Source organism: Pholcus phalangioides, unplaced genomic scaffold, assembly GCF_987345545.1.
Source record: "Pholcus phalangioides strain wild (caught in Gottingen) unplaced genomic scaffold, Ppha-v1.0 ptg000011l_1, whole genome shotgun sequence".
In the NCBI taxonomy this organism is placed as follows: Eukaryota; Metazoa; Arthropoda; class Arachnida; order Araneae; family Pholcidae; genus Pholcus; species Pholcus phalangioides.
The window spans coordinates 20,105,808-20,128,916 of NW_028301604.1; the positions used below are offsets into that span (position 1 = coordinate 20,105,808).

Consider the following 23,109-nt stretch of genomic DNA (forward strand, 5'->3'; position numbering starts at 1 on the left):
ACTTCAGTTGGAATAACTTGTACGGAAAGTAAAGTCGCATCTCGTATAGTCGAATATCCAATGCTTTATAGTGTAAAAGTTGGAAATACTGCCTTTAACCATGATACCTTTGCTTCCCTCTCAGTCTTTCATCGGTGCTACTCCGAGTAGCACCTGTTTACAATGGTGGTACCAGTTCAGAATCCTGTCAAATGTGAAGTGAATTTTTAACGAAAGCTTAAATAGGCAAAATATGATAAAATGGTATGAATTTTCTAAACACAGAACACCAATGTTCATAAATGCAAACAAAAATCCCTGCAATGGTGCCATAAACCTTCCCAAAGAGCCAAGAAATTCAACACATGCTGCTGCATACTGAAAACATCAAGCTTCAATAGGCTATTCAAAACAAACAAGATAATGTTGACAAGTGGTTTCTGACTGCTTCATAAAAATGCTTGGGCTCATGTAACAATTGTCATCAATACCCTTTACCAAAAATAGATGTGAAAAGCTTTTTACCATTACAGCATGGACCTTGCACTCAGCAACGTTCACTTGGTTCTTAACATGACTAAAAATCTTGTAGGACACATCCACAGTGATGAAAGGATCCAAAATGAAATTGAAATGAAATTCCGGTAGCGAGCAGTGAAATTCTATGACTCTGGGATACAAAAGCTAGTACTCAGAATTCATAAGTGTTTGAACAATGGTTGCAATTATGTAGACAAATAAATGCATAAAGAAATTTATTGTACAGATTTCATCAAATAAAAATGTTTTGTGAATATATATGTATATACTAGCCATTGTATCTTTACTTTGGACATGTCTCATACAGTAAGACCTCCCATATTCAATACAACCAAAATAATTCATATGCATATTCGAAGTTAAGTGTGAAATGAAGGAGTGCACGGGAGATTATTGCTCTAAAAGAAATAGTGCAATAATTTGTGAGCCAGTTTTGTTAGATTTATGTGAAATTGTATAAATGAAATGTGTGATTAAGTTTTTGTAATTTTTAGCCTATCATTACCTTTAAAACTTTTTTTTTTACAGAGACATATACCCTTATCCAAAATTTTTCTTATCTAAAAGGAGTTTGACCTCTTTCAAATAAGGGAGGTTCAGCTGTATTCTCCAAACAAATATTAGTTGGAAAAAAAATGTAGGTCGGAAGCCTGCTTTATATACACGATAGTGTGTTTAGTTGTTTTGTGTGTGTGCGCGTTTGCAGGATGTATTTTCAACGTTCGCTGAGCTTGCTTAAGAGAGAATGTGTCATCATAGGTGCCTTAGGAACTCTGATATGAGTAAAATGTGGGAGATGGTGTCTAGGGTTGCTATGTGTCCATATATATGACCCACAAAGGCATGATGGGAGGGATTGCATTGTATATTCATAATTTACTGAGGGACTCATTGACCTCTCAAACTTGCTTGGGGAAGGGGGCTCATGTGATTTTAGCCCCTAGGTTCCAGTGCCTATAGGGTGCTGTATATAAGTAAACTTTCAATTCCGAGTTTTTTAAAATATAAAAAATATTAAACTTTTTAATGATTTTTTTTTAAATTGAGCTATGATTTTGTTGTCTTGGGGGTAGAGGGTTCATGGCAAAGCTCAACATTCCTCACTACTGAGAAACGTCATGCCAATGTTGGCATGTCTGGGCATATTTAATTTTTCAACTTTTTGATAATATATAAATTATTAATGAAAATTCTCTTTTCACCACTTTTATTGTCATATTTTCCATTGAAGTTACTTTTATTTAAACTTAAAATGTAAGAGTAAGTTAAAACTTTAAAATTTTTTCAACTCAAAATGTAAGCTGCCAGATGCATTGGCATAAAAAGACTATCAAGATATTCATTAACTGCAGAGTGGTCAGTAAAATGGGTTTTTTTAAATGAATATACCTTATATAGCAATTATATTTCAGTTTTACATCATCTTATAGGTACGTGAAGCCGCTCAAGCACTTCTCCTTGCAGAACTGCGAAGAATTGGTTCAAAAGGTAGAAAGCAAATTGTTGAGGAATGGGCGCCATACCTACCAAATTATGGTGAGCCCCCATATCCTGGTAATTTGGCGTCTCATAATACAGGGGGTAATGTTTCAAATTCTGTGCCGTCAAATCCACCTAATGCAAACCCCTTATCAGGAATGAGCTCTCCTGCATTTGCAAATGTACCAAGTGAAAATGTCCAACATGCGCAACAAACAAAAGAAGAAGAGCACATATCAGAAGAGGAGGAAGAGGAAGGAGAACATGTATTGGAAGGTATGTATTATTGAAGAGAGTTGTGACAGACTAGACCGTGGAAGACTCCCAAAAAAGAATGTAATATATATATATTGTGAGGAGAGCAGAAAAGAATTATGTGGTTGCTAAGACCCTATTTTGGCCAAAATTTTTTTTTGTAACCAAGACATTTCTGTCATTTTGCTTTGCTTGAGTCAGTCTTACAGGATACTGTAATAGTGTGCTATGAAAAAAAAAAAAATTAATTTTTAAAAAAAAAATTAGGGATTTTTTTTATTATGCCTTGATTATGTTGTATAAGAGGGGTACTCTCCCCCATCCTACTTTTCTAATTTTTTGAGTGGGAGCCCTGCAAATGAGAAAAGTCACAGAATTTCGCTTTTGGTATTTGGTATACACCCTGATACACAATCACATAGTAGCCAGTATTGAACTCCATGAAATTTCTAGCTTGCTGTTATATGAAATCAGATCTCATGAAAATATTATATATTTCATTTAGAAAGCAGCATAAAGCCATCTAGTGCAACCGAGGGAAAGAGAAAGCAAGCCACTGCAATAGTATTACTTGGTGTCATTGGAGCTGAGTATGGGCATGAAATTGAAATAAGTAAAAGACGCACTCCGGAAGATCAAAAGAGAAAAAGTGTGGTAGATGGTTTTGGACTTGCAAACTATTCACTTGCAAGACATACAAGTATGTACTGAGTCTATCATTTGTGAATATTACTAAATGTCTATTCAGTGTACTGTTTAACCTGTTGGATGTTAATTTTATGATCTTAAAAGTATCTAGGGTTTCATCAGCCTATTTGTGGTATAATATACAATGTTATATATCTTATACCAATACAGTAAAGTACTTCCTTAGTAGTAGAATTACTTTTCAAGGGCACAACACACACACATATGATAGAAAGGAGGAAAAAAAAGTTGGCGAAGATTTTTTTCCTCAAACTTGGAAAGTACACGTCCCACGGGACTCGTCTATAAAATGCATATGTGTCCTTTCCTAAAATTCTGGGTATTTGATGTGTTATAGCGTATCAGTGGCATCTCTGACAACAGTTCGCATTACAAAACAGTTGGATACATACGCGTATTCTAGGTTTGCTGATTCTCATGCTTCTGTATTTTTAGGACTTGCAGAGGTATAAGCCATGTTTATAAACCTCTGCAAAGAACTGGAAATGAAAGTGCTAAATTTGCCAAATATGATGACACTGGCATTGAACAGTATAAACAAATCCATTTTTGAAAAAGATGGACACGGCAAAAAAACCATTTGCAGACCTGCCAACTCTCTGCATTTAGGCGGGAGACTCCGGATTTTTCATCCTTCCTCCTGCTCTCTGGATTTTGGCAGAAAATTAGATTTTACGCGAGCTCTCACATTGTCGTGACGTCGATGGCTGCCTTCGCCGTTAGGGAAAACACCCACAGAGGACAGCTGTGGTCATTTCCATCAAGCAGCCATAAAAAGTCTTGGTGACCGCATTTAAGCAACTGGCAGAGACGTGACTTTGTTTACATAGCGTTTATTGGCAATCATTTATCAGGCATGACCTTGGTTGCTGCAATTCCTGTATAATCGTTATTGTATTCCATTAACAGCCATGCGGTAAACACAAGTTTTTTCGTCAGCAGCTTTGTATTTTGAAGTTTTTTAAATTATTTCCTCTGATTAAATATGTCTTCAGAAAGAAAATATAAAACTTTAAGCTATATAAAGCTTTTAAGAGTTCATATATCCAAGATTATCAATCACTGATGGCATCCACGAAAGGAAACACTTATGTTTTATGAACAGTATGTAGATGTGATTTCTCTATTCTGCATGGAAAGACCGACATGAAATTATATTCTCCTCAGAGGCAATGCAGAACTTGCCTTTGTGGGGGGGGGGGGGGGGGGGGATAATGGAACTTTGCCTTAATTCATTTAAAAAAAAATTGTTTTTTTTTTTTTTTTTGATTGAGTCTGAGAGTGCAGTGAGGGGGGGGGGGAGTACCCCCTCGGGAGAATCTCTGGAATTCTGGATTCCAAAAGTTGGCACGTCTGCATTTGGTTCACCTGGACTTATTTATATTGGATCTTGTAATTAATAAATTTTGCACTGTGCTTTTGGAAGTGGTATTGAAGGAGTGTCATTCTTGGAAAACTTGTTTTTATAATTTGCTGTACATTGAGAAAGAAAATTGACAGACTCGACTTTGGAATACAACTGGGAAAAAAGTAATATATTGTGAGACAGAAAAGAGAATTACCTGTGGGTGTTCACTGTTTTGGCCAAAAATTGTTTTTGTTACCATGTCATTTCTGTCATTTTGATTTGGCTCTAGTCAGCTTTATAGGATACTGAAATAGTGCCATGAAAAAAAGTTGTATTTAAAAATTTAAAAAAAATAGAAATTTTTGAGGAAATTTTTTATTATGCTATGAATGTTATTTAAAAGGGGTACACCCCACCATCCTGCTTTTTCTAATTTTTCGCACGGGAGCCCTGATCGTATTACTTATTAGTTTTTTCTCTCGTAGTATATGCTTTTATATGGGGGGGGGGGCTATCTTTGTTTATATTTGGCATCTATATTTTTATGAACATCTTTTTTCAGCCACGTTGTTGGGCAATTTACGTGTTGTGGCCTTTGTGTTTGTATTTATGTAGATGTTATTTTACAGGTCAGGCATTGGCATTTTTGCTATTGGCTCCACCATCTGCAGCACTTCCAGCTCATACTTCTTTACGTAGAGCTGCAATTGACTTGATAGGTCGTGGTATAACAGTGTGGGAACCTTATCTGGATGTTTCCAAAGTGCTCCTTGGTCTCCTGAAATTATGTTGCGACTCTGATAAGTTAGTTCCAAGGTAATTATTTTATCAAATTTTTTTACAATGTAGATTTTGGTGTAGAAAACCATACCAGAATTTTCTTATCTATTAATGCTTAATTGTTCTGCTTATCTGGCATAAATAAAATTATTTTTTTCTTTTCCTACTTTTTCTTCCTTTTTTCTGAACTTACAATTTTCACACATTATTGACAAGAAAATGAATGTTATACTTTGTAAGTAATAACTATTTTCCAATATATTTTTGAAAAGTGTGCATTCATAATTCCACACATCCATAGTACATTCTAGAATCCCTTGTGTACTGATAGATGCCATTTTATGTCGCATTCCAAATTCATAAATTTTGCATCTGGTCCAACTACATTAAAAAATAGCACTTTTAATCATTGAATTTTTTTTGTACTGTGTATTGATTTCGTGTGCAAAGGAAGATTTTTGCCATGAAACTTGATATAGTAGGATTGTATTTTATCATGCCTTAGTATACTGCTGAATAAGGTATATTAAGAGTAACACAACTTTATTTATAGTTTTTGGGAATTTATTTGAAAATTAGCTTTTTATGAACTTTTTTTATGTATTGTCAATTCCCCAGACAGGACAAACAGGTATTGTGATGTAGTAGCCTGGCCAACAAATGTAAAATTTTTTTTGCAGAGATAATGCTTTCAATAAGTTACTAATTAAGTCCCATTAGAAAAATTTCCCATTAACAAATTTGCATAAAATTTATATTTACTTATATAATAATTATTCTATATATTTTATTTTAAATAATCACATTTTAAGTTGTCCAATTTATGTGTTCACTTTCATATTTTTTACTTTTGAAATTACATTCTTTACTTTCACTGTTTTACTTATTTTTGAGCTTTTCTAACATGACGAGATGGAGGGCACTTGATGAGAAATAAACTTAGTTTAGTGATCATTTCCATGCCACCATTATAGGAAATTGTCTTCAATGATCAGTGGTTGGATTTTTGAAAGAATATTGTTACCCTACTTAAAATTCATAAAAATAATAATTTAAAAAAACCAACAGTTCTTTATTTGTACAACTCTTTTGACCCTAATAAACCAGCAGATGTTTGGGTGTCAATAGTTTATCCCAGGCATCTTAAACCTGTTGCCTGCGAACACCACAGTGCTCCCTGAAGTACCCAGAGTGCTCGTATTCGATTTCGTGCTTACTAGCACTTATCAACATTTCAATTAAAATACCTTGTAAAAATTGTATTCAAGAATCGAAATCATCCTGATTCCATGCATTCGTATGTTAAAGTTGCTCTTCTTTTGATGATAGGTACAGGCAGTGCTTGCGACTGGAAAACAGTTGAAGACCTCTGGTTTATCCTATACTAATGGTTATCTGTCTATGATTGTCTGTCACATCATGTTGAGGGAGTGCTTGACTGGTGAGGAGGAACACTGACTGGGTCACGGGCTGGAATCTTTCTTAATGCAACCACATCCTTCGGGACACTGTGCTTAATCACTTCTGTGACAGTGCCTGGTTGTGCTCAGCTCACTCCAGAGTTGACAAATGCTTAATAGAACTAAATCCGTGATTCCCAATGTGGGGATCACGCTCCACAGGTGGGAAAAATTTTTACTGGAAGCAATTAGGATTTATGAAAATTCATGCTTGATGGAAAATTAGTTTCTCAGAATTATTGAAAATTTTATATTTAATGGGAAAATAATTTCAGAAATAATAATGATAATTAATGTTTGTGTGTGATAAATACAATAAATGATAAGGAAGTAATTTAAGAGTTAATTATAATTTATATTTAATGAAAAACTAATCTCAGAATAAATAAAATACTACAGTAATGCTTCCTATTTGAATCAGAGCCCTGGAACCCATTGAGTCAAACTGCTAAGACACCACTGTGTGAATCGAGTTTTCACACAGTGGAAATCTGCTCATCCTGTTGCATTTTTTGTTTTTCTTACTCCGCTGTAACTAGGCTTATGCTTGTTGTGTGAGTTTATCAAATAAATTTGTTTTTTATTGGTTTTATTTTACAGTATGTCTTTTGGGCTGCCTTTAACTCCAGCTGCTGATTCTTGCAGAACTGCCAGACATGCTTTATCACTTATAGCAACTGCCCGACCTTCAGCTTTTATCACAAAACTAGCCAGAGAAGTTCGTCGTTACAACACAGTTGCTCAAAATGCTCAAGCTTTAAATATTTCAATGAACATGACTATTCTGAGCCAATCGAAACCAGAAATTCTTCGAATAGTGGAGCTGCTGATTGACAAAATGCAAGCTGATGTTTCAGACCTATTGGTAGATGTAAGTAAACAAATTGAAAACTGCACAAGTAGGGGAGGCATACCGTCAAACAGCATTTTTCAAACTTTTTTTTCTTAAGTTTTCATTAAAAAATTCATTAAATTCAGTGTTAATATTGTATAAAACATAGAATTTTAATTATCCTTCTGTTCTACTAAAACTATAATATTCTCTTGAAGTGGATTTTTAAAGAAGGCGTAAATGTTCCAAGGTACAACATGAGTCTCGTACTTCAAAATGGTAGAATTATGAAGAAATAAAATGTACATTACTGGGGAAAAAATAATGGGTATTTTTAATATAAATCATCTATGGTAATGAAAAATATATAAATAATGCCACAAATACAAGAAAAATATCTGGGCACAGAAGTTTGTGTTATTTAATTGAGCTTTTTCAATTAACTTCCAGCACACCCTGGTTTGATATGTGCCGGATTAGCATGAGTATACTGTATATATCTCACATTAAATGTTTGACACCATTTACAAATTGCTACTACCACCCTGTCTCCCACCTGAGGTTAAGAAATTCTTAAATCTTGGTTTTCATTTATCAATATGCTGGAACAATTCACTGGCAAAAAATAAATATATCAAACATCAAGAAACATTTTGTATTTCTTCTGGATAATTTTACATGGATGGATCCTCTATGGCAGCATTCTCAAACTAGTCTGTGAAAATTAGATAGGTGGTCCACTAGAAGACTTGAAAATTTAATTCTAACAAATTAAAATTACTCAATTGTATGCAACTTATATTAATGATATTCACATAGGTTCAAGTAAAAAATTAGGCCCACATAATGTAAATTAGTGATCTGTCTAATTATTTCATGAATTCTAGTCGTCCCTGGGTTGAGGGACTCTCTCTACTCTGGTTATGTGCAAAAATTTGGTTCTCCATTTCCAAGTTTTTTAAGAGAAATTTTGAATCAAATGTTTGACTCATATTAATTATATCATTCTTAATACTTGCACTAATGGTTTTTCAAGTTTTTAAATTTCAGTTATATTTTATTTGATAACAGGTTATGGACATTGTGGTTCATTGTCTTGACCACACACAATTAAAAGCAAGAGGGCTTAAAGAGACTTTTCCTGCTATTTGCAGGTAAGCTGTTACATTGAACATATTTTAGATCAGACATTTATTAAAATACAATAATTAAAATTGTCAAGTAGTCAATTTATTAATTTATCAAGTAGTCAGAAACGATAAAATCTTTATCGTTTCTGAAAAGTTCCATTAATGTGTTCTTGCATAGTTTTTGAAAAAGTATCTTATCATTATCAGTATCTTCATTATCTTTCAAAAATATCCCTCACCGTTAGACCTGGACTTTTACGAATCGTTCCACATCTACAAAAACTCAAACCAACTGGTCAACGACTTAACTAGCACACCACCTTTCTCAAAAATCTGGCAACAGTTTGTACAATATTTTTTTTTCTTTTTTCTTCTCCATCATCACTATCACGTTCTTATCTATGATTGTCTCCACCATTTTTCTTCCTTCTTTTTTTCTTGTTGCCGGCCATTACATTTCGAATTTTTGTTGTGAACAGCGAGTAACTCCCACTATATGGAGCAATTTTTTTTTTTTTTTTTTTTTTTTTTTTTTTTTTTTTTTTTTGCGTTCTTTCAGTTTTTTTTTTCAACTACTGAAGAAGGAACTTTATACAGTTCCAAAACACGTCTAGCTGATATTTCTTCCATTTTGGGTATATTTACGTTGGTGTTTTTCCCTATATATTGTTTCACCCAAAAAGTAATTTATATCTTATTTCATGTTTTCTTTTTCAGATTCAACAACGTATCCTATTGTACTTCTACTAGACGTATTTCCGTTGGTTCTAAAGATGGAAAACTTGCTATGTACGAATTAAAAGCTTCAAAGTCACAGGTTTGTAAAATACTTTCTTATTACATTTATCAACGTGCAACATTTTTAAAAATAAAATTAATCACACATATATATATAGTTATTTTATACTTTTAGTTATTTTATCATTTTCAGTGATATTTTAATTCAGTGAAACTTCAATATAATGGTACCATTCATAGGCACTGAAAGCTAGGGGCTGAGACCATTTGAGCCCCCCAATAATTTCTGAAAAAACAATGCAATGCAAGTTTTCCTGCATACTTGCTTTAGTCCCGTATATACAGGATGACCATCAATTTTCAGCCCCAATTTAACAAAATGTGAAAAAAAACCCATTGTTATAAGTTTTTTCAAGAAATTCCTAAACAATAACTCTTTAAATATGGCTGAACTACATAGTACAAAAAAGTAATTAGCATATGAATAACAGAACTGAGCATTCTGCTCGAAGGAAAGTATAGTAAAACTTCAGATTGTGAGTAACTTGGTTTTATTGGTGGCTCTGGTTCAATTTGGGCTCATTTTTTAAGACGTCACTGACTGTGGGAGTTCATAGCACAAACCTACGAAAAGTTGGTCTGGCTCATGCTCTTATACAAAGGCCACAACAGGCAAATTGCCTGACGAGATGGCTGAAACCCTTTGCTCTTCTGTATCGTTCCAAAAATACTTGAGTCTTCAATTTAAAATAATTAAAAATACAATAATTTAAAATAAATCAGCCTGCATTTTTCCTTTAAAAAAGTCATGGCTGACAGGAGTGAAAACGTCATGGAACAAATCATTTGTGTTTCCTTGGGAAAGTTTTATTCAATATATGAGTGTTGAATTACGAGCATGCTTGAGAAACAAATCATGCTCATAAAATACAACAAAAAAATTCAAACATCTGCCATGAGGTGCATGTGTGGTTAAGAAACAGTAAACATTGTACACTCAAAGCTCAAATGACTACTACTAATCTAGGAGGCTTTGGTATATGCAATAACCCATATTGGAAGACTTGTAAGTGGATACAGACATTTTGAATGGAGAAAAAGAAATTACAGGGTGTGCATAGTGAATTATATTCTCATGCGTTTCAAGTCTCATGAATTGAATAATTTAGAAGCAGGTAATTTTTTTTTCCTTCAGATATTTTTTTGCATGTGAGTGACTTGTATTACTTGCTCATTGAGACATTTATAACTCAAAGGTACCACTGTATTCTACAATTGCATTCACTATTTTCTATGAACTTTTTATTTAATTTTTTCAACAAAAGAGATCTGATCTAAAAACCATTGTTTTTAGACTATATATGCGCATGCAGAAGCAATCACTGCATGTGCGTTTTCTCCTGATGGCAAGTTTTTGGCCTCTTATTCTAATCAAGAGAACAAGTTATGTTTCTGGCAGGTATGCAATATTTCAACAATTTTATTTTTGTTCTCTATTTACTGTGAAATGTTATTAAAATATGAAATTTTTTTAAAAATATAATTATTTATTGAGAGAGAAAAAAAAAGTTACACACAAAGTTTGGAATCGGGATGAAGCTATGGTCGCATTTTTTGCAAAATGCAAAAGAAAATCTTAGAATGTGAAAGAAGTAGTAGCCTTTTTTGTAAAAATGTATACAAGAGGTATGAAATGAGTAGATATCCATCCACCAATCGTTAGTATTTAACTAGAGCTTTTTTTCCCATTTTTACTAAAGGAATTTTTTTATGTAGCTTAAACTCTGTTTGGAATGCCAAATTTTGTAAAACTTTATGAGTGATCTATATTTATATGAAACTTGATATATTCTAATCTAACACAATATGAACAAGAACAAGGATTCTTATTACTTCATATTACAATCTTCTGTATATTGTTTCATCTGTGGCTAAATGCTTAGTAGCTTTTAGCCAAATACACTGGACTTTCTAATTGTTTGAAGAGGAACTAAATTATTGATATATAAAGTTTTAAATATTAATATTTTTTTGGTCACAAAATAAATATGGGTCAGGTGAAAGTATACAAAAAATTTTGATTACAAACAAATTTTGAATCTTGCATCAAAGCATGAATGAGTATCATTTAGATTGAGATTTTTTTTTGATAAAAAGTAACCTTTCTGATAGTTGAATCTGATATAGATGGAACCCATTTATAAAAAAACTCAATTAAATTACTTTCTCATTATATGATGTTTAGGTTTTCTCCAGATTCATCTTTATATATTTTAATTAGGGCTCTTCCAATTAATCAATTGTTAATCACAGTTAAAATTTTTAGTTACGTTGATTTGCTCAATCAATCAAACTTCAATTAAATTTTTCATTAAAAGTTTGTAAATTAAAATTCAATCTTTCTTTAAAAACCGATTAGATGAAGCTATGTTGCTATACAGTGCCGTGAGCGAGAAGCAAACGCTCCCCCAATCAAAATTTTGCCTACATTGCCACCTATTCTCCTAAATGACTTTTGATCTTCAAAAAAACTTGAAAAAAAAATTGAATTAATAATTTTCTACCTTCATTGACGAAAATAATGAGTGAGAAAAGAAAATTTTTTATTTATATATGCATGTGCCTCTTTCGCTTTCTTAGTGGTAAGGGTTTGTACCCCCCCCCCCCCAATAGGAGACTTGGCAAATTTTAAAGTGCCTAGAAATGCCACGTTACCTGCAGGTGCCTTTGCAAGAGCTACTAGCGCAAAGACTAGGAAAAAGTGGAAAACAGCTCTGAGCTTTTGAGCCATAAAAAACCGAAGATGAAACAAAAGGGGTTCTGGAAGAGTTTTTCTTAAAGTTGGGGGAAATAAAAAATTTATAATCTTGGGATCAATAGCACTCAAATGCAGAAAATGAGAGAGGAAAAATTAGTCTTCTATATTTGTATGATGATATATTGTACTATACGTTGATGATGTATAATTTTGTCTTGAAAATGTGACTTTCTCAGAATAATTGTCTTTTTTACGGTGCTTACTAATATGGACTTTGCTGTCGTGCAGTTTGTCAGCACTTACCCAAAGGCTGTCTGGTCGAACAACGAGGGGGAAAATCAACAACTCCCCAGTCCAGGAGTTCTCGAGCTGTGTGCTGCCAATCTTTGTTGGGGGCACCGTGGAGAAACCCGAAGGTTTATCAGGGATTCTTTGTTAAGCTGCTCTGGGGAGCCGCAGATAAGCGTTAATTAGGGAAAGGGAGCACCGCAGATGGAAAAAGTTTGAGAATCCCTTCGCTAGTTTGTACCATTCATCACTCGATATATTTCCATTCTTTGATTTGTTATAAAACACACCCCGTGAATTATTTTTTTATTCACCCCCTAGTATTTCACTGGAAATAAATATACATATACTGTGCATAATGCCTGCTTAAGTTCAAAATCGGATTGTCGCCAAAATTTTTCGTCAATTATGCAAACACCCTTCTAGCTACAATCGGTCAAATTTACCAAAAACTTGTACTGCATTGTACCAGCTTTCAAAAGTCTACAATAAACCATATCAGTGTTCTGGTTCAGGAGAAATTTTAATACATCACTGAAATAAACGTTTGTCGAAGTAGGTATTTGATGAAAATTTGGAATTGGCAATTACAGATTTTGGCGAAAATTTGATTTTGCAGGATCGTCAACATTTATAGGATATCTGTATTTAATGGTGAGCTTCAATCGCTGAGAGATTGATGAAGTAAAAAATTGAATTCTCCCCAAACCTACTAAAATTACTTAGAACGCAGATTTTAGTGATGTATTATGAACAAAAGGCTAAATTTCTCCTGAACCAGAACATCGATATGGTTTATTGTAGGCTCTTTTGAATACTGGTGCAATAGACAAGTTTTTGATAAATTTGACCGATTGTAGTCAGTAGGGTATTTGCATAATTGACAATGAAAAAATTTTGGCGACATTTTGATTTCAAACATTTGCCAATTTTTCAGCGATTGTAGCTCGCCAATAAGTCCAGATATTGGATGAAAATGATCTCATCTTATAGGATTTCTTCATTCTCAAATATGTGTTTAGTTTGTGCGTAGGTCTCTTAGAAACTTCAAAAATGCAGTTTTTTTTAGACTTAACAGATATTTTTTCCATGATCGATTATCCAGCATAACTCAAATGGTTTGAGATGGGACAGGGTTGGTGGGGCGTTTCATGATCCACTTGGGCTCGTCTATCATCCTCATTTGTTTGGCAGAATAGATCTGATTCACCCTGTATATTATCCACAGTTTTTTTTCAGAGGTTGGAATGAAAATAAATAATCTACAAAATTGAATTTTTCATTGATAATAGATAAATCAAGTTTCTTTAGAAAAATTTCAAAATTGCATTATTGGTGAAACAAATTTGCATGTGTTAATTTTTTTCTAAGTAGCAAAATTTGCACATGTGGATTATACACAGGAAATCACAGTAGTCTCTTTTCAACCCCCTTCCTGTCAATGATGGCGGCTAATTGGTTTAACATATATGTGCTGTAGCAAAAAGGTATGGCCCAGGCTCTGTCCACTGTGAGATGTAAGCTCATCACCTGATGAGCTTGAACTATACTAGAGAGAATAATGTATTGACCTCATACATACATTTCCCCAGTTCTTCAAATCTATCTCTGCTTATGGTAGGCCCTGTGCATGAACTCTTGACCCAGATGATTTAAAATTATGTTTAATATATTTTTTCACTGTGTGTGTGTGTTTTGAACCACACTCCAAAATGTGTTTTGAACCACACTCCAAAATGTGTTTTGAACCACACTCCACACACCTATATTTTTGTATATACAGCCAATTTGTGACAAGTTGAATATCTATTTAAATCGAAGTTTTTACATGGTCCCAGAAATTTCGTTGTTATATTGTCCCAGAAAATTTGTAGTTTGGTGAGGCAAACTTTAAATTTTTTTGTCAGATTACTCAGTTTTTTCAATCACTGGGTATTTGACTTATTGAGTTTTGACCGTATATGAAACATTTAATTTTTCTGTATGTTAGTTATATATGTTTAGCACATCTGTATTTGATTTCAGACTGCAACTGGAATGTTTGGGCTTGGAAATGCCCAAATTAGATGTGTGAGAACATATAATACACCTGTTATAAAAGATGCTGTAAAAAATAATCCTCTAAAGATGGCAAGGTTACAGTGGACTACCAATAAAGTAGTTATTTTGCTAATAGGTGATGGTTCTGAACATAAATTTAGTGTTTCATAAAAAAAGTAGTAGTTACTATTTAGAGTTCATGTCAATTCATGTGGGTGTGTGCTTGATGTCTGTTTGTTAGTGTCATATATACATGAGAGAGATATATATATATATGTTTTTGAAATCCCTATTGACTTTTTTGTTGTTTCAAATCAATAAATATTTGTTTTTTTGAAAGTTATTGTAAATTTCAATCAAAATGGTTATGTATGAAATGCTCTTAAGTTATCAAGGTATGTATTATACATGAATATTAGCATTAGTAGAATTTTTGAATTTTAAGTAAAGAATTAGTATTACATTAAAAGTTACTTGATACCAAACTTCAATAATGTTGTTTAAAAAATGTGAATGTGGTTCCCATTCCTTGTAGTTTTTAGATCATGATAGGAAAAAAAAATTGAAGAGGAAAACATATATTTGACTTGATTCATGCTAGTTTGGTATATATATTTTATTTATTCATATCAATATGTAATTCTTGGAGTATAAAATGTTATAACAAAGTAACAAATGATTTTCGAGAAAATGCATCATTATAGATCAAAATATTCGAAATTTTTATCCCACTGAATTTTTTATCTTAAAATTTGTTTGCTTTTCTTTCCTTTCTATGAAATGTTATTTATTTTTTAATATTTTACGATTTTAAAAGTTAAATACCAAAAGAAATAACACTTGACATACTTGTAATTAGTTGTATCTTAATCATGCTTCAACTTTTTGAAAAAAAACTAACCATGCTAAATTTGAAAATTTTCAAAACAAAATTGATCACAAATTATTCATAAAATGTGTTTCCTCACATTTAGTAAATTACTTGTAAAATGATACTTATATATAATATTTTATCAAATATATAAAATGGACATTTGAAGAAAATACTGAGTAACTGATCAATATTTTTTGTTAATAAGCAAGGGCGCTATAGCCCAGGTCAATAAGATACTCGCCTAAAGTACCAAAGGATGTTTAGAGGTGTCTCGAGTTCGATACCCGGTTCGTCCTTGTCAGAAATCTTTCCTGACACGGGTACAAAAGAAACGGCGACATGACCGCAGAAAAAATGGCTACCGCAGGGAGTCCCCCATCGAGGGGTTAGCACACCAACCTCTCGATGAGTATAAAAAAACAAGCCTGCTGTTCGGAATCGGCAATAATTTGTAGGTCCCGTTCTAATTAGCCCTCGTGTGCAGAAAATGATCGTGGTGCGACAAAAATGATCAAAATGATTATTAATAAGCAACTTACTGAAGATGAATTAGATACACTTTAACACCATTACACAATTCTGTAAATTGTGATTCATTTCAGTATTGGATGCATTAAGAGAGAAGTAATAAATAGTGATGCCTCTTAATCGCAATATCTACAACTTTTCTTTATAATATATAGTCTATTTTAAGTTTTTAAGAAGTTAATGGCGAATTTACTCTGCAGCTCCTTATTTGACCCATGAAATTAACAACAAGCACCAAAATCTTGACTTATTGACGATATGACAATATGGAGCTAAAAGTTTTCAACAATCAATAATCAATATTACCTATTTGAAAAAAAATAAAAAGTAAAATAGATACAGGGTAATAAAGTCCCTAGGCCACATTTTAGTGGTGAACCATTGATCGTAGAGAAGCACTTCCCATTAGAAAAGTATCCAAATAAGGTGTAGTACTCAGATATGGCACTCATGTTGCAAAGAGTTGTATAGCTATTAAAATGGAAAAACTAACTTTTTAGGTGGACACCCTGTCTTCAAAAACCCAATTAGAAAATTGTTAACCTGTCTTTCCTGTGGTCAACAAAAAAATTCTATGTTTCCAAGTGCAATATTCGCAGAGATATTTGAACTCAAAATCAGAGGAAAGTTAGGAAGAAAAGCACAAATGAGGGAAATTTAGTTTTGTCCTCTTTAGTTTTTGCTTTTCTATTCCAATTTTTGAATTCAAATATCTTAGTGAATATTGCACTTGAAAACATGGGAAATTTTTTGTTGGACTCAGAAGACAGGGCAACAACTTCCTAATTTCAGACCTGCCAACTCTCCCGATTTAAGCGGGAGACTCCGGATTTTTCATCCTTCCTCCCGCTCTCTGGATTTTTAAAAATTTCTCCGGATTTTGGCAGAAAATTAGATTTTACGCGAGCTTTCACGTTGTCGTGGCATCAATAATTACCGTCGTCGTTAGGGAAAACACCCATAAAGGACAGCCGTAAGAAAAAGTCTGTGACTGCATTTAAGCAACTGGCAAAGACGCGACTTTGTTTTCGTAGCATTTATCGGCAATCATTTATCAGGGGGCAGCCCTTGGTTGCCGAAATTCCTGTATAATCGTTATTGTATTCCATTAACAGCCGCGCAGTAAACGTTTTTTCGTCCGTAGCTTTGTAATTTGAATTTTTTTAAATCGTTTCTTCTGATTAAACATCTTCAGAAAGAAAATATAAAACTTTAAGCTATATACAGCTAAATATAAAGCCTTTAAGAATTCATATACCCAAGATTATCAATCAATGATAGCATCCACGAAAGAAAAAACATACTTTATAAACAGTATGTAGATGTGATTTCTCTATTCTGCATGGAATTATATTCTTCTCAGGGGCAATGCAGAACCTGCCTTGAGGGGGGGGGGGAAATGTAACTTTTTCTTAATTTATTAAAAAAAAAAAAAAAATTTAGAAATTTTTTTTTTTATGAACTTTTTTTTTGATCGAGTCTATGAGTGTCGGGGGAGGGGGTGGCCCCCTCGGGAGAATCTCTGGGTTTCAAAAGTTGGCACGTCTGTAATTGGGTATTTAAGGACGGTGTCCATATAAGAAGTTAGTTTTTGTATTTTAATAACTGGTCGACCATTTGCAATATGAATTATGTATCTGAGTCTACACATTATTTGAATACTTTTTGTAGCTGGAAGTGTCTCTAGAATAAATGGTTCACCAATAAAATGTTGCCTAGAGACTTTCATTACTACCCTGTATGTAATTAAACGTTAAGAAAACTGGAATAATTTGTTTTGATCTATTGATCAAGTTTGGGAATTGTTTTAAATAATTTTTTGAGGAGACATTTTTAGATTTTTGCAATTTGTTCCTGTCTGCATATCTATCCGAATGCTATTGATTTCAACTTTTTGAATTTAAAGATATCTTTTCTAAGTTCATAAATTGTGAAAAACAGAAACCACTTTTCAAATAACGAACTGAGAAAGATAGCTAAGAATGAAGACAAAATGTTTTTTAAGGGTCTTGTAAACATTTTCACCCAAAAAATGTATAATTTATCAGCTTATCCTCAACCGATATAATTTTTTTCAAGTGTGATAATGTATACTGTTAGAAATTTCTTGTAAATACATGTTCTGTATATTGAAGCACGCATGAGTTAAATTTAATCATAGTTGTTCAAATGTTTATGTATATTATAGAGTTTATTTTTGAATTATTTATTTTCAAAGTATTTATTGTTTGCTGTGTGTATAGATATAAAATCACATTTAACTTTGTTGATGTTTTAAATTACTTTCATGTGTTTGTACTAAAAACGTTTTTCTTTGTTATTTGTTTTTCCCATTAAAACAGTTCTGTGATGTTTGTGATCATTTTGGTCTTATGAATGAAACATATATAATATAATCAAGTTTAAACTTGTATCAAACTAGAGCTAAGAAATTTTGTTTCTTAATATAATTGGAACTGGTTTTAGCAAATTTGAAGAATAAAAATGTAAATAGTTTGATGTTGTGGTTTAAATTTGAAATACTCAATGAATCTTTTTTTGTGTCACATTTTATCTTAAGGTTTTACTGATGAAATATTATATTATGGTTTCTATAACATAAATTGATCTTATTAGGAAGTGCTATACATTATATAGTGTCAGAATTAATTCTATCAATATTTGGGATGATTTTCATTACATGCTTTGGAAGTATCAGTTACTCACCCAGATTTATGAGAAAAATTTTCAGAATAGTTCAGTTAAATATAAACATGTATTAAATATACAAGGTTATTGTAAACTCTTTTAATAAAATAAAAAAAGGTTGATAGTCAAATGTAGTGTAAGATGAATAATATTTGCAATTGAATCACACAGAAGACTTATAACATACTACCAGAGAAGAGTAAATTCAAAAGATGGTGTATTATATCTATTGGTTGCTAGGGGCACATTACCTCAGTCCATAGAGAAATATGGTATACTGTTCATCACATTTATTCTTTTCTAGCAGTAGGAAAAAAGTGTGACCAACAATCACTCTAAGCTGTGCATAGATGAAAATGCTTTCTCTCACACACAGATTCTGCTGTGCAGAAGAAATTCATAATACTATATGCCAACATTTCTTTGAACTCGAGCTCAAACAACCTTTTTGAACTCGAGGACCAGTTAAATGTCTGAAACAATCACAGTGGCAGCTTGTGGTTGAATGTTCTGGAGGCACGTAAATAAAATTGCATTCTAAGGTGCCAGTAGTTAATTTCCACACAAATGTTTTTTTATTTATTATAATTAATTCGATAATTTCTGTATTGAAATTTTATTTTCAATATGTGTCCAAATAAAAAAAAAATAACGCTCAACCTGGCAGTATAGAAGTAAGCAGTCACAGTACAGTATGCCTGACTACAATTGTTTCCATAAGATACTGAATTTATGCAGGGTGTCTCGGTACCAGGTTTAAAAAACTTCTAGGAAGGATAGGGCGCACCCAAACAACTTGGGATGGCATAGCAATGCGGAGTCGGAAATGATACAGTAGCATATATAAAACACCATGTAAGTGAATATGCATTTTAACAAATAACGAGTCAAAAAAGATATTAAAAGTGCATCCAAGAGCTGTAATGCAGGTCTCGCATCCCTTGCACATAAAATTCCAATCAGCATTCTGGAGGGTTCTGGGCATGTCTTTGACTTCCTTGCAATGTGTGCAGCCAGTTCATCAGCGCCGGTATACAAGTCGAGTAACACACTGCTACTAAACCAGACACGAACCTCTTACATATTCCTCTGTGGAACTTCTAACGAATTGGTACATGTTGGAATGTGTGTATATGTACAGTGAACCTTCCGTGAAGTTTGTTTGTGTGTAATGCTTGTTAAGTGTAGTGCTGCCATCTGCAATCAATTTTTTAAACCGAGTTTTTTTTCTCAACTCGTAGTGAGATAAATTTAATGAATGAATAATTGTAGCGTTGTAGTCATGTTGCTCTCTGCGGCGAGACTTTTTAATGGAGAGATTGGCTCACATTTGCACCTCGAAGTTGGGAACCGTAGAAAACCAACTTCAGCCAACCATCACTGCAGCGAGTAGCACACTGGTTAAAATATACACTGGATACAAATAACCAAAAAAAAAATTGGTTTGACCAGAATTCAATGTTTTCCTCGCAGGCTGTCTGGCGGTGGCAAATCACGAGGGGGCTTATAAACAATTCCTACATTTCTAGCTACATTGTAGAAATTTAGCGTATCGTGATTGGCCAAAATGAGTGATGAACCATTACGTCACTCATGATGAAATTTTTGCTGTCGATGTTTAAAAACAGATCTTGAATCCGACATCCACCGTTAGAGTAATGGTTATAGTAAGAGACTTGCATACCGAAGGTTGTGTGTTCAATTCGGTCTGAAACCCATCCAAATTTTTTTTGCCATCCTTCCATCTTTGCTGTCATTTACTGATTTACTAAAAAATGTTCCCATTTTTGTTTCTGATTTAATCAAATGTGGTTCACGCGTATCGAGAAGACAATAATAACGGCTCGAGAAGCTGGGCCCAGCTATTATTTACTGATTCAATAAAAAATGCTTTCATTTTTCGTTAATGAACTTTGAAAGTCAGTTTTGCCCAAAACTCCGCCTCTCATAACATCTTGCTAGCTTTTTTGCTCGCAGTAACTGGCATGCTAATGCTTCCTGTTGCTAAGAAAAGTAGGGATTGTAATTACGCCACTAGGGGTGGTATGTGAAGGGGAAAGACAAGTTTGTGTGCGAGTTGTGCAGTGCATGTATGTATAGAGAAGGATTGAAAAGAGCCAGGAGTGGATTTTGTTCACAAATAATTGCAAAATGAGTGCTCATCCAGAGAAAACGCAAAAACAACGCAGTCAAAGGAATTATAAGTCATAAAAAAGGAAAATGTAGCAAAAAGAAAAAAAATTGGCTTAAAACCCAGTGTTGGGCAAACTGTTTTAGGAGAGAGAGAAATTTTGGTGGGCTGGATACATATCTGGCCATTTATTCATAATTAGAATTTTTGTGCTTAGAAATGAAGTGGTGGGGTTCTTTACTTTGAAGACTGCCGCGGTTTCATTGCAAATGAGACACATTGGTTTATTGTTTTAAAACTATGAAAAAATAAATACAAGTACAAAATTTAATGCATATGCAAAGTTTTTTTAAATCAATTTATATTTTAGTTCTCACAACTATATTTTCCATATGTAAAAAGTGGAACAGCCCCTTAAATGAATTTTTTAAAAACACTGAAATTGAAATTTTCTATACTACCATTTGAAATCTGTAGAGGGCCGGAGTTCGCCTATCACTAGCTTGACCAAAGAAAAAAATGATTTTAATTAGAAAATAATTATATGACATACTACAGGGGAAAAAAAAACATTTGTTATATACGCTGATGATATCCTAACATTTTCCCACAAAAAGGCATGAATTTCTTTAATATTCAAAACATTTCAAATTTCATCGCCACAATAGTTATTACTTACAGACGACGTTGTAAAAATAATTTTTAATTTTAGCATCACCTGTCTGCAATAAAGGAAACTATTCTTATAAATTTTTGTTATTTAATAAAATCCTGTCCTTTTGTGTGCAAACTAAATCGTTTGTTTTTCGCATTAATGAAATATTTTTTGTTACTTTATCACCTTATATCGATATTTATTCGAGGAAAATTTCCCTTTTCAGTTAATTTTCACACACTTTGGAAAATATGTAGTCAAGTACGCTTAGTAAATTATCAAACTGCATGTATAATTTAAAAACATTTTTTTTTGTTTGATGAATTCAAAATTTCTGCAAATGTCAAGAAAATTCCTTCGTGGATCAATTTTTTGCACAGGGAATGGGGAATTTATCACTAGTTACCACCACTGAGGTGCCAGAGGAAGACATAACAAACTGCGTGGGACTCTACCTCTCCACTGCTGCATCGTTACTTACAGAGCACTCATGTTTTCAGCGATACTCCTTAAGTGCTGAAAATATGAACTGAACTTATGGTTTAGTAGAATCTCTTGCAAATGGAAACCATATTTCGCTTCTGAATATTTTTTCAATCAAGCAGTAATAAAACCCAAAGGATATATATCGGTTTTTAGACATTAAATTAATGGGAGCGTGTGCCTTCGTGCTTCATTACGAGCAGCCCCTGAACAATCTAAATACCTTTAACTGGCAGCATGAGCAGATTGGCCATTTGTCCCTCATTTTATGGGTCATAAATTTTGCAGGCATAAAATGAAATACATACAGCACAAAAATGTTCTGTAAAATACTGGGCATTCCTGTATCTTTGGCCACACACACTCCATTTTTTTTGCAATTTTTTGAACGAAGCTTTTTTTAATTTTTGAGGTTTCGCATGTGTGTGTGAGCCACTTTTTAAATAAGTTTTTTTTTCAACTGGTCACTTTTATTACGTATTTTCAGCCTCAAGTCTAATCACTCAAGCTTTCATACAGCTGCAACTTTGATGCTCTACACCCGGAATTTTAGTAAAGGATTCATCAAAATTTGAAGCTTGTGCCCTGCACATAAAAATCTTCAAAGTATTCACATGAATTCTTTTTCTTTCTGTGATTATATGTACTTTATTTCTTCTTACACCAACCACAATCAAGCAACCTCTGATTGGCTGTGATTTCCATAAGTGGCTGCCTAGAGAGTCATCACTATCCCTATATACATCTTTCATCAATAGTTTTATCTTTTTATGTGTCAGCTTTAAAAATCATTTTCCCCTTTCGGTAACTTACTCAAAATGAACATATTTGCATGGATGGTGATAGGCTTCCACATTATTCGATGTACTACCTTTTCACTATTTTTTTTCTTTCGGCATTTACATCCTGACTCAAAGCCGGTAAAAACAACTTTCTTTCTGACTGGAATGTTCTGCACCTTTTTGAAATAGTATAACAATGGTTCCACCATCGCAGGAAACCCACAAAATCAGAAAATGGTCACAGAAGTCAGGAAAAAGTTGAAAATAAAAGGAATATTAGTTTAAAAGAAAAAAACAATAATATATATATAGTTTTTATAACAACTGGCTGTTGCAAAGACAAATTTTTAGAAAGAGAAAATTTAACTGCCTTTGTGCAGGGAAACGAACCCATGTCCTTTCACTTTCCGGGTGAACGCCCTAGACTACAAAGGCAATGAATCTCAATCTTTCCTTGAAGCTTGTGTGCACTGAAACGGACGGTCAAACTTGACTCAGGCCAAGCTCACAACGCTGACACCAGATGGCAGTTGAATTTTCTCTTTCTAAAAATTCATCTTCACCACAGCCAGTTATTAAAAACCTTCGTATGGTAGCGGCGGAGAGTGACATCATCCTTTCAAAACGGAATAT

The 23,109-nt window shown here is 33.3% G+C and overlaps 1 protein-coding gene across 2 annotated transcripts in view; it reads left to right on the top strand.

The window, feature by feature from the left end:
- Rbcn-3B (WD repeat-containing protein Rbcn-3B) overlaps window positions 1-16,050 on the top strand; it is a 60,772-nt gene extending 44,722 nt beyond the window's left edge. For both annotated transcript variants that reach the window (XM_089239238.1, XM_089239239.1), the window contains 8 exons: window positions 1,950-2,274; window positions 2,759-2,953; window positions 4,939-5,125; window positions 7,150-7,420; window positions 8,453-8,535; window positions 9,229-9,328; window positions 10,604-10,708; window positions 14,321-16,050. In XM_089239238.1, coding sequence (XP_089095364.1) covers window positions 1,950-2,274; window positions 2,759-2,953; window positions 4,939-5,125; window positions 7,150-7,420; window positions 8,453-8,535; window positions 9,229-9,328; window positions 10,604-10,708; window positions 14,321-14,506 — 1,452 coding nt within the window. In that variant the 3' untranslated portion in view covers window positions 14,507-16,050. The remainder of the gene's footprint in view (window positions 1-1,949; window positions 2,275-2,758; window positions 2,954-4,938; window positions 5,126-7,149; window positions 7,421-8,452; window positions 8,536-9,228; window positions 9,329-10,603; window positions 10,709-14,320) is intronic.
- The last annotated feature ends 7,059 nt before the right edge of the window (window positions 16,051-23,109 follow it).